At 49.7% G+C, this 12,207-nt stretch overlaps 1 protein-coding gene across 1 annotated transcript; it reads right to left on the bottom strand.

The window, feature by feature from the left end:
* Positions 1–69: 69 nt before the first annotated feature.
* LOC118086582 (mRNA decay activator protein ZFP36L2-B-like) lies at positions 70–11,862 on the bottom strand. The gene is made up of 2 exons (XM_035118379.3): positions 11,420–11,862; positions 70–4,134 (listed from the first exon to the last, which is right to left on the bottom strand). The coding sequence occupies exons 1-2, from the start codon at positions 11,471–11,473 to the stop codon at positions 3,232–3,234; spliced, it is 957 nt and encodes a 318-aa protein (XP_034974270.3). The 5' UTR covers positions 11,474–11,862; the 3' UTR covers positions 70–3,231.
* Positions 11,863–12,207: the final 345 nt, after the last annotated feature.

The raw sequence follows: 12,207 nt of genomic DNA, 5'->3' as shown, positions 1-12,207 counted from the left end.
AACGTAGAAAATATTTTATCAATGTACGTGGAACTCAAAGTTCATCCACATTTACCTTCACTCTGGGTTTTCCAGTCTGCCTGAGCACCCTAGGAGGTTCTAGCAGGCTCAGAGTAGGGGTTTTATTTTAAAAAAAATCAAGATGAGAGAGTTTAAAATTAGACAGACTTTATTACGACAGGATGAAACCGGAAATGCAGATGCATCCATTTAAAAAGTCGTTCTGATTAACACAGAAACCCGTTAACGAAAGGGGAAAGAGAGACAACTCTATAAATAAAAAGACAAAAACAAGCAATAAGTTAATAATACTGAATATTCCCCCGACACACACCAAATTAAGGCAGACGTTGGCTTTTTCGATTTTCAAAGTTAGCAGATAAACTAAGAACCTTTTATGCACTTCTATAAAAAGGAGAAAAAAAATATTTGGTTCCAAATATCAGAAATAACGTTCATATATATATTTTTAAAGGATGCAATAAATAGCTTACAATATATTAAGGATTCAGGGTGGAGTTTTGCAGAGCTGCCTTGAGGTTCTCTATCCCGGACTTCCACTCCCTGGAGACAGTTTATCTCCCAATACGCTTTCTCCATACACAGAACTTGTGTAGGTAGGAATCGCCCACAATCTCAGGCAACACGGTGTGTTCCTGTGCTTCCCCACATCAAACATTCCTTGGAAGAATGAGCTGCAAAACCAGCACGAGATTTAAGGATTGTTCTCCGGTGAGCAAATGCACAAAAATATTAGCTTGGTTACGAGAGGTGCAATTCCCCCTCCATCTCCCCCCCAAATTATGAGACCCCTCACTCACGCACAAATAGATCTTAAAAGGGAATTTGAGAATGGAAACCCTTCCTTTCCTCCTGATAAATGCAACATAATCCTAAAATCTCCCCTTATATTTTAAAGGAAAAAAGAAGTCGTTGTCCCTGTGGGGGAAATATCACCACTTTCTTCAAAAAAACTGAAGAGAATATCTTTTTTAAAAACCACACACACACACACACACACACTTGGGGGCTAATCTTGTCCCCACTATAGAAGCATTATTGTGAAGAGCCTGTTTGGGGGCACAGGTGGTCTGGCTCTTTATGAAGACCGGCTGCGCAATAAGGGGATGAGCGCCAAATTAATGCAGGAGACAGACAAGCCCCCCCCCGTCTCTCCCCCCTCAACCTTGGAGACTTGAAGGCAGTTTCAAAAGACGGACCTCAACCCACTTTCCCAGGGAAAATTAGTTTTTAGCAGGGCTCTGCTGTTTGCATTGAGGGCGACGGCATAAAGGGGAACCCTCTCAACCCATTTTTGAGTCTCCACACAACTGTTTTCTATATCTTTTTATCAGCTGATGCTCGAGAGACCCAAAAACCAGCTTGAAGCAGGAGGGGGTTGGCATACTTGTGCGGCCGAGAGTTTCCAAACAAGCCACACGCTTGCCATAGAAAGAAGAATGTGAGGGGCAGCTATTTCCGTTGCAAAAACCGGACGGCCGTGTTCAGCCCAAGAGGCAATCTGGGGTCCCTCCAGATGTTTGGGACAACATCTTCCATCAGACCCTGCAAGGGCTGATGGGAAAACGCCATCTGACCTGTGGCATCCCAGTTGCAGTTGCCACCCTTGGACCCAACTCATCTTCCTCCCAACCTGCCCTGCAAAAATAAATAAATTAAGAAGCACTTGGGTGTTTGGCCTGAGAAAATGCGAAAACCCGCCGTTAACACAATCTCTTCTCCCCACCCACCCGGCCTTCTTCCTCACTCAGCCAGCCTCAGCCGGCCAAATGATCTCCCAGACATTCAGAAACATCCAACATTCTTTCCTCTGAGCGCCCAAATTTGTTGGGAGAGTTCCAATTCCAATGTGTCACCGCTCCCTTAAAAATTAAAAATGCTTTCAGCCTCTGGTCAGTTTTCGATGTTTTCTCCCCCATTTCTCCCACTCCCTCAGCAGAGAGAGAGAGAGATCTTAGCAGGCGAGTATTTGTCAGTTTTTCGTTCTGTCAGTTTCACCCTCGAGCTTTCCTGCCCGTAGACGGAAAGTTCTTGGCTTTTTCCTTTTTACATGCTGCCAGATCCTCAGCTGAAACCACACAATAAAGGAAAGTCCATGCTTAAGGCTTTTTTTTTGCGGGGGGGGGGAGCAACCGCCAAAATTAAGGTTTTCAATATTGCAACTTCAAAAAGCACGAGTCGCTACAGATTCCTCGGCCCCTTCTCCATGGAGACGGGAGCTAACATTCAGGGTCGTATCCAATGCTAGCGCTACACAGCGGAGACCCACTGGAGATAAGGAACATGGCCGACTTAGGTCCCTGAATGCCAGTCTACTCTGTGTAGGATTTGGTTGAATACATCCCAACGGTATCGAAATAAAGTTCTGCAAATCTTTTGAAGTCAGAGACAGAACCCAAGAATTCACGGGTCACAATAATCTATTTTTTTTGTTTTTGCCAAGGCCCTAACCAAATTCCCCCAACTTGGTGCCCACGCTAGAGGTTTTGGGCTACAACTCCCAGCCATGTGCAATGATGACTGCAGAGAATGGGAGCTGTAGTCCAAACCACGGGCACCAGGTTGGGGAAGGTGACCCTGAGAAAATGTGAGTAGCCCAGCGGAAAACAATGCCTCAAAAAAAACCTCTCCACATTCCATGGAGTCAGTATTGCTCCAAGACTTGCTCCACAGGTCCCTGGCCACTCTGTAAAACTATCGCAGCAAGCAGGACATCATCTGTTCTCGTGGCTCCACTTCCTTCTCACTCTGCATATAATTTCCTCGATCCCTCCCTCCAGCAGAGAAAGTCAGCAATAGCGCAGAGGTTGTTCATCTCAGTCCATCGCTTGAGAAACGTCCATTTTTTTAACAAAACAAAACAAAAATCAAATCATCGACAACATTATAAAAAAAAGAGTCTTCCCAAACAACTCCGGGATATCTAGATAAACCAGACCATTTTTAAGAGTGCTGGAAGTGGTCTGAGAAAGACACACACACACTCCGCCCCAAAGCATACAAACACACACACACTTGCCTCTGGATAAAGAGGTTGATGAGGTTTTTGAATCGGTGTGGAAACCTAGCAAACCTGTTTAAGCAGAGGCACAAAGTCAGGTGGGCATCCACACGCAAAGAGCAGTGGTTCCTAGTTGCCTCCTGCTCTCTCTGGGTGCAGGGGGAGGGGGGAACAAGGGAAATCTCGCATCTTTCTCTCCGTGCCTCAGTTCAGTCGTCGGAGACGGAGATCTGGCTGAAGATGGGCAGCCGGCGGCCCAGCAGGCCCAGCCCTGGGGATTCTGACCCGCTGCTGCCCCCCGAGCTCCCAGAGTCTTCCTGGTCGGAGAGGGAGTCAGCAGAAAGGCTCTTCTGCAGCGTCAGTAGGGCCGGGAAAGTGAAGGGGCAGGGCAAGGACCCCCGAGCGGCTCCACTGGCCCCGGTGGCGCGGAGGGGGCAGGCGAGAGTCGGCTGGCTCAGGGCGTCGCAAGGGAAGGAGGTCTCCGGAAGGCGGGGTCCGTGCAGGGTGAGCGGAGGCAGGGGGTCCGCGGCGGGGCAGTGGCGGGTCGGCAGGGGGTTGGGCGCCCGCGGGGGCGGCAGGCGGCGCTCCTCCGCGTTGTGGATGAAGTGGCAGCGGGCGCCATAAGGGCAGATGCCCGAGGTGTGAAATGTGCGGCAAGGCTCCGTTTTGTACTTGGGGTGGCGGCTGAGCCCCCGCAGCTCAGCTGCGCCATGGGCAAATTGGCACTTGGCCCCGTACTTGCAGGTGCCGCTCTCCTCAAAGGTGCGGCAGAGCTCCGTCTTGTAGCGGGAAGAGGCCGGTTTGGCGTCACCGTGGCAGCTCTCGATCAGGCTGGCTGAGCGGTCCGCCCGGAAGGGGATGCGCTGAAGGGAGGTGGCCGGCAGCTCCGAGTCCCGGCCCCACAGCTGCTGGAGGGGCCACGCCGGGTCGCTCAGGCCGGCTGTGGCGGCATGGGGAGTGACGGTGTCGCCCGGGTGCACCGCTGAGCCGGTTGCTTCGAAGCCGGAAGCCGAGAGGGCGATGGGGCAGGCCGAGAAGGTGCGCTGGAAGCGGAGGAAACGCCTGGCATCTGGGCTGCTGTCATCCTCATTCAGGTTCAGGCTCAGAAATGTCTATGAAAAAGGGGATTGGGGGAAGGGGGAATATTATGAGCATTTAATTTATCAGTCAATGTGGTTTTTTGTGTTGTTGTTTTTTGCCACAGGCAACTCAAAGCGATGTACAGAAAAATGGAAAACATATACATAACTTACACATTAAAGCCAGGGGAGACAGAGAGAGAGAGAGAGAGAGAGAGAGAGAGAGAGAGAGAGAGAGAGAGAGAGAGAGAGAGAGAGAGAGAGAGAGAGAATAATAGGATTGTAGAGTTGGAAGAGTCCTCAAGGGTCATCTAGGCCAACCCCCTGCAATGCAGGAATTAAGACATCCCACTCACTCTAAAAGGCCATAGATGGTAAAAGCCACAGGCCTGGTTAAAAAGGAAGGTTTTCACCTGTCAGCTGGAGGCAAGTAATGAAGGCACAAGGTTAGCCTCCCTGGGGAGAGCTAAGCCCGAATCAGCGGAGTAATAAAAGGTAAAGGGACCCCTGACCATTAGGTCCAGTTGTGACCAACCCTGGGGTTGCGGTGCTCATCTCGCTTTACTGGCCGAGGGAGCCGGCGTACAGCTTCCGGGTCATGTGCCCAGCACGACTAAGCCGCTTCTGGCGAATCAGAGCAGTGCACGGAAACGCCGTTTACCTTCCCGCCGGAGCGGTACCTATTTATCTACTTGCACTTTGACGTGCTTTCGAACTGCTAGGTTGGCAGGAGCTGGGACCGAGCAACGGGATTCGAACTGCCGACCTTCTGAATTACAGCAGCAAAAAAAGTGAATGCTATTCTTGGCTTCATCAACAGAAGTCCAGATCAAGGGAAGTAATAATTCCACTCTCTTCTGCCTTGGTCAGAACACACTTGGAGTCCTGTGTCCAGTTCTGGGCTCCGGAATTTAAGAAGGATGTTGACAAGCTGGAAGGTGTGCAGAGGAGGGCGACCAAGATGATCAGGGGGTCTGTAAACCAAGCCTTATGAGGAATGGTTGAAGGAGCTGTGTGTGTGTGTGTGTGTGTGTGTGTGTGTGTGTGTGTGTGTATGTAATTATTTATACTCCGCCCATCTGGTTTCCCCAGCCACTCTGGGCAGCTCTCAACTGAATATTAAAAACACAATACAACATTAAACATTAAAAACTTCCCTAAACAGGGCTGCCTTCAGATGTCTTCTAAAAGTAAAATACGGTAGTTGCTTATTGCCTTGACTTCTGAAGGGAGGGTGTTCCGCAGGGCGGGCACCACCACCCAGAAGGCCCTCTGTTTGGTTCCCTGTAACTTTGCTTCTCGCAGTGAGAGAACCACCAGAAGGCCCTTGGTGCTCCAGGCTGAACGATGGGGGTGGAGACGCTCCTTCAGGTATACTGGGCCAAGGCCTTTAGGGCTTTAAAGGTCAGCACCAACACTTTGAATTGTGCTCAGAGAAGATATGATCGCCATCTTCAAATATCTCAAGGGCTGTCACATAGAAGAGGGAACAAGCTTGTTTTCTCCTGCTCTGGAGGGTAGGACTCACCCATGGTTTCAAGTTACAAGAAAGGAGAATCCAACTAAGTATCAGGAAAAACTTTCTGGCAGTAAGAGCTGTTTGACAATGGAAAGGACTCCCTTGAGAGGTTGTGGACTCTCCTTCCTTGGAGATTTTTAAGCAGAGGTTGGATGGCCATCTGTCATGGATGCTTTAGTTGAGATTCCTGCATTGCAGGGGGCTGGACTAGATGACCCTCAGTATCCCTTCCAACCCTACCTTTCTATGATTCTATAATTCCATGCAAGTCCCCAACGCAACTACGACTTCCACACTTCTCTTCAGGCAAAGAGTTCTACTGTTTTCAACGCTTGACCTCCAGGGACCAGGGCTGCTCTCTCTCGCCAAGTGACGCCGAGGAGGAAGCGATTTGCAGGCCGACCCGCCCTCCCCGTGGGCTAATTGTTTTGAGCTGCGCAATCCGGCGGCGTCTAAGCCAAGGCCAGCCGCTCTGAGCCCTCTCCTTGTTTCCCTCTCGAGGGGCAAGCTTGTAGCCGCACTCTCCCTCTGCAAATCCCTTGGATGGAGGCAGCTCACCCCAGAGGAAGCTATTAACTAAATGGATCTCCATCTGGTTGCTGGGCGTCTGACACCTGGCTGGTCCACCTCCTCAGGAGGGCACCCAGAGAAGGAGCCTTGAAATCAAGGGTGAGCGACCCGAGACCCTCCAAATATTGATGGACATCAGCTCCCGTCATTCTTGTCAACCAGTGTGGCCAAGGGGCAGGAGAGGGATTTTAATGTTTCGCTCCCTGGCAGTGTTCGAAATACCCCAGGTCCAATTTGCAACTGCTGGTCTTCTGGCGGTTCCCTCCCTGCGAGAAGCGAAGGTACAGGGAACCAGGCAGAGGGCCTTCTCGGTAGTGGCGCCCTCCCTTCAGATGTCAAGGAGATAAAGAACTACACAACTTTTAGAAGACATCTGAAGGCGGTCCTGTATCGGGAGGTTTTTAACGCTTGATTTTTTAAAAAATGTTTTTAGAAATGATGTAAGCTGCCCAGAGTGGCTGGGTTAACCCAGCCTGATGGGCAGGGTATAAATAATCTTCTTATATTTCTGGGCACCAGGTTGGCGACCACAGTTTAAAAACTTCTGCCTTACTTCATTGTTAATTCCATTTCCATTTCTGCCATGTGTTTTTCTCCTTCTTGCATACTGAGACAAGTGAAAAGTGACAGTCAAGCAATGTAGTTGAGATCATAGAAATGTAGAATTGGAAGAGACTCTGAGGGTCATCTAGCCCAACCCCCTGGCGAACAGAGATTCCATTGTGGCGGCCGTAACCCAGGTTTGAGGTGCCATTTGGCACCTAGCTTATATACCTGAGCTTCTAACACTGCTCCCCAGAGTCCTACTTGCGTTTACTTCTCCCACTCTGCAATGCAATTGGACCTTAGCAGGTTTTGGCAGTCAAGCAAGGGAAGTGAGCATGAGGACTAGTGAGAGTGGAAGTACTGGGGGCTTGCTCCGCTCATCAACCCCTCTCCAATCCCTCCCAGATATCAGCTCCCTAGGGCTTCCTCTTCCTGCCCCATTTAACTGCTAAGCTTGCTTTTCTTGGCCTCCTGGGGATCTTCTTCATGCAGATTCACTACAAATCCTCTAATGGGGCCTGCATGATGACAGCCTTACGTTTATATCTATATAGGCAGATATGTATTTGTGTATCTCGTACCTACGGGACCGCCTCTCTTGGTGCAGTGGAACCTCGTGTTATAGACGGGATCCATTCCGGAGGCCCGTCCGTAAAACGGAATTGATGCAAGCTGAAGTGCCATGTCTGCGCACGGCGCGATTTAGTGCTTCTGCGCACGCGCGTGTGATGAAACCCGGAAGTAACCCGTTCCTGTACTTCCGGGTTGCCAAAGGACGCAACACAAAAACACATCACCTGAAGCAGACACAACATGAGGTATGACTGTATACTCTGCGGAGGACCTTTTGGTCAGCAAACAATAACATATTGGAGGTTAGACTGGCCTCGACCAGAGCCAGGGCCTTTTCGGCCTTGGCCCCAGTCTGCTGGGATGCTCTGTCGCTCTGTTGCAAGAGACCAGATCCCTGCAGGGCTTGACATCTTTCCGCAGGGCCTGCAAGACGAAGCGGTTCCACCAGGCCTTTGGTCACAGCTCAGTCTGACCCCTCTCCTTTTACAAGACCCTGCATATAAGTGGCCTCTCTAACCCTTCTCACCGGCTCATACAAATAGCTTGCGGTTAGCTATCTGATCTTATTTTGATTTTAATCCGATTTTAGGCTGTATTTCAGTCGATTGCTGAATGTTATGTCTTAATGTTTTATATATTTTGATGTTAGCTGCCCTGAGCCTGGTTCTGGCGGGATATAAATAAAATTTATAATTTATTTTTATTTTTGTTGTTATTGTTGTTAATAATAATAATAATAATAATATCTCTGCAAGGAGACTTCCAACTGCATGCAGATTAGCAATCAACAGCTAAAAGACCCTGGGCCAAAATCTAGAGCCCCCTTCCCTCCAGAAAAATTCTAATATAGAACAGCCTTCCTCAGCTCCAACTTCCAACCCCTCTGATTATTAGCCAAGCTGGCTGGGGCTGATGGGAGTTCTGATGATGATGGCTGAATTTATTACTCACCCTTCAACCCTTACTTAGGTTGTGGTCCAAAAGATCTGCAGGGGACCTGGCCTTCGGGAAGGGCGATCTAGAGCAGGCATCCCCAAACTGTGGCCCTCCAGATGTTTTGGCCTACAACTCCCACGATCCCTAGCTAACAGGACCAGTGGTCGGGGAAGATGGGAATTGTAGTCCAAAACATCTGGAGGGCCGAAGTTTGGGGAAATATGATCTAGAGCATGACGTGAGCGGAAGCAGAATTGCTGGGCGCACTGCGCAGGTTGTGTCTGGGATGGGGAGGGGTGTTGGTGTGCCATCCCACCCCTCACCCAAATAAACCCTCCAGATAAACAATTTGCTTGCTTACTGCATTGGGAGGTTTTGGTCACCCCCGAAATGGTATTCCACTGCCTCTCTCACAAGGCTAGAACGTTAGACGATTTGGGACAGATAAAAGGGAGCCCTTCTTGACTCAGAACATGGTTAAACTATGGAACTCCCTGCCACAGGAGGTCGGGATGGTCACCACATGATTGGATGGCTCTAGAAGAGGATTGGAGGAGGAGAGGGCTGTTGATGGCCGCTAGCTATGCGCTGCGTCTGCATTGAGAGGCAGTAACGCTCCTGGGTACCAGTTGCTGAAAGCCGCAGGAAGGGAGAGGCTGGACTAGATGGGCCATTGGCTTGATCTGGCAGCCCAGCTCTTCTGATCTTCTTATGGAACCTCCAGCTCCAGAGGCAGTCTATCCAGATTCCTAGTTCCCCTAGGAAACTGTGAGAACAGGTTGCTGGACTAGACAGGCTCTTGTTGTGATCCAGCCGAGTTCTTCTTTGGGATCTCTCTCTCTCTCTCTGCATGGACGGAACCCAGTTCCTTGCTCTTTTTGCACCTTATTGGGGGTGAGCGCCCATGCGGCGTGTGAAACGCTTTGGCCCATGACGCAGACATCGCCCTGCTCTGGCCAGCAGGTACAAACCACCACCGCAAGTACCTCCAGATGCCCCCAAGATGCAAATCCTGCTCTGAATAGTGGCTTTTATCCCACAACCCAGGACCATATGCTACAGGTCAATACTCGGGTTGCCAGGGAAACAGACAGGGCAGTGGGAACAAAAGGAGGCAGGAGTCTCACCCCCCCCTCCACCGCAATGCCTCCCTAGAGTCACCACCAATTGTGATGGAAATTTCCACACTCTTCTGAATACCAGCACATACAAACACCTCCAGCCCACCATGCACCCCAACAGGCTAGGCCAAACCACAAACCCTTCCTTCCTATGTTGCTAATATTTCCTGTACGTTAAGAACTCTCGATTAGGCACAAGATAAATGGTGTGTTTGGGGTGGTTGTTGTTTTTAACTTTGCGTTTCCCCCTCTCTCTCATTGCAACGCAGACGTTGTTTTGTATGCAACATTAGCAGCAGTGCCCTGAAGTCTGAACCAAACACTTCCAAACTTGCAGCCAGGTGTTCTAACCCGGCAGACCCCCAACATTTTACAGATGCAGTGCCCACCTTGAATGCGTATTTGGGGACCAATTTCTCAATCTTTTACCATATATTTGCATGGTTGTAGGGCTGCTGGAGAATTGCGCCTTGGATCAGGCCATGACCCAGGAAGGGGTCCCAACCCACCAGTTGCAGGCCATTGCCCAATACTTGCACGCACCCATAACTTCTTTATTTCTGCAAGCAGATCAAGGACTAAGCAGGGCAATGATGTCCCAAAGGGCCTCCAATTCTTTCAGGCTCAGAGGGGCTCTTACACCTTTGCTTAGAAGCTGCCCTTCAGGGAAACTGTTAACTAACTTGGGAGCATTAACCCAAAGCTGCTAGGTTCTCATTTTTCCTAAACACACAAAATTATACATGCAGCTGCATGCAATATTTGGTTCTAAGCAGGAAACAAGATTGATGTTGAACCCTGGGGGTTCCCCATCTCTACCTTACAAACAACCCTGTAAGGTAGGCCAGCACGTTTACCCGACGGGCAAGAACCAGGAGGGGTAATCTCTGTGTCCAAGGCCCTCACAGCAGACGGTAGATGCAAACAGGGAACCTCTCTCAATATCTAACTGTGCACCCTGACCTGGGACTAAGTACCACACAACACAGCAGAATGATGCCTAGGACGGTGCTGGCAACCGCTCTGCTGCCCCAGTTCACATGCGGTCAGGCACCATAGCCAATGTGGCGCCCTCCAGCAGCAAGGGCTTCTGGGATATGAAGTCCAGGCACAGTATGATGTGCAGAACACCCCATGTTGCCTCTCCATTTTGCAGGCAAAGTGCAGAATCTCTCCCTGCCTTTCGCGGGGCATAAAAACACACAATTCAGATTGAAACACGCATCGGCTTCCTGAACAGCTGGGCAGGCTCGTCCAAACAAAAAGGTTTTTTGCAGGTACCCCCCAAAAATAGAGGACAGCGAAGGGACCTGGCTGATATCAACAGGCAGGGAGTTCCAAAGGGAACCCTGCAAGTTGGGATGCCTAAAGCGGAGGGAGAGAATGCAAGGCAGGAGGGGAAGAGGGTTTGATGAAGAACAACAGGTGGATTAAAAAGAACTGCAGCAAAAAAATCCCCTCAGTATAAAGGCCCAAAGCGATGGGGTCAGTTTTTTCAGTGGTGCCTGCCTCCTGCAACAAGGAAGTCTCTACAGAGGAGAGCGGATTCCTTCGACATACATAACAGATCAAGATGGGATCCCAGGATCCCGAAAGGGATCCATGCACCAAGCCAGCAACTCAGGTAAACCAAAAGACTTTTGGGGTATCCTTGCATTCTTAGACAATGCTGAGTGACGTCTGGCCCAGTTGATCTGGCCCAGTATCTTTCTAATTTGAGATTTTTATTATTATTTTTGCAAGCAAAGTTACAGCTGGAGAGGGAAAAAGTTTCCTGCAGTTTCCTTAAATCACTTCGATAGCTTCCATAAAAATAGGGGCAGGGTCCCTCAGCAAACAAAACAAAACAAAACACTGTTTTAAATGAGTTTTCAGAGTACTCCCTGCCTTCTCCCCCTGGTATCTAAAAAAGGGCACTGAGTTTGCAGACCCTTAAGCAACATGGGGAAGTTGCAAGGCTAAAAATAAACGGGCAGAAAAGCACTTTTCCTGAACTTCTGGGAAAGTCCAGCAGTTAAGAACGATTCCAGCATCCTACAAACACACACCTTACCTTGCAGAGAGCATCATCCAGCTCTTGAAAAGGACTCAGGAAATAGGAGGGCATCTTCTCCTCGAGGAAGCGTCTGGCTCTTAAAAATCGACCGCCCTCCTCCCCGCGAGGGAGAACCGATTAAAACCCAGAAAGCCCTGAAGCGGCTCTTTTAAAAGCCTCCTGCCTCCCATCTCAGATTTGGGGGGAGCCACGCCTCCTGGTCCAGAGTGGGCGGGGCATAGGCGGGGAGGGCGGGGAGTCCTGGGCAAGGAGGGAGCTAACAATCTGGTGGGATGGAGGGACGGAAGGGGTGGAGAGAAAAGGAACAGGATGGAGAGTGAGGAATGAATACCTGTGGAAGGTTTTTTTTGCCCAAGAGCAGCAAAGCACCTGGGCTCCTTAATTGGAGCTGTGCTTTTTAGTGAAAGGAAGAGGTGCAGGCTTCTGAGCTATGCAGAACTCTTGGCGCTGCAGAAATGGTTCTTCTTCTTCTTCTTCTTCTTCTTCTTCTTCTTCTTCTTCTTCTTCTTCTTCTTCTTCTTCTTCTTCTTCTTCTTCTTCTTCTTCTTCTTCTTCTTCTTCTTCTTCTTCTTCTTCTTCTTCTTCTTCTTCTTCTTCTTCTTCTTCTTCTTCTTCTCTCTCTCTCGTAGCCAAGTAAGATTGTCTTCCATGAACACGGTCTTAACAGTGAGTCTGTAAGTGACTGTGGAGGCCAGTTCTGGATCCACACGCCCTTCCACAGTGGGGATATAGGTTTCCAGATGGGATTTGGTCATAGTGAGGGTTTGCCAAACATGCCTTCCTCT

The sequence above is a fragment of the Zootoca vivipara genome, chromosome 6, assembly GCF_965207765.1.
Source record: "Zootoca vivipara chromosome 6, rZooViv2.hap1.1, whole genome shotgun sequence".
Taxonomy (NCBI): Eukaryota; Metazoa; Chordata; class Lepidosauria; order Squamata; family Lacertidae; genus Zootoca; species Zootoca vivipara.
The sequence above is the reverse complement of the archived record's forward strand: the minus strand, read 5'-3'. Positions and strand labels throughout refer to the sequence as shown.

Excerpts from the sequence above, each read along its gene's own strand:
- LOC118086582 (XM_035118379.3), bottom strand. The coding sequence starts at position 11,473 with ATGCCCTCCTATTTCCTGAGTCCTTTTCAAGAGCTGGATGATGCTCTC. Across the intron at positions 4,135-11,419 it reads TGGATGATGCTCTCTGCAAG|ACATTTCTGAGCCTGAACCT; the intron begins GTAAGGTGTGTG and ends CCTTTTTCATAG.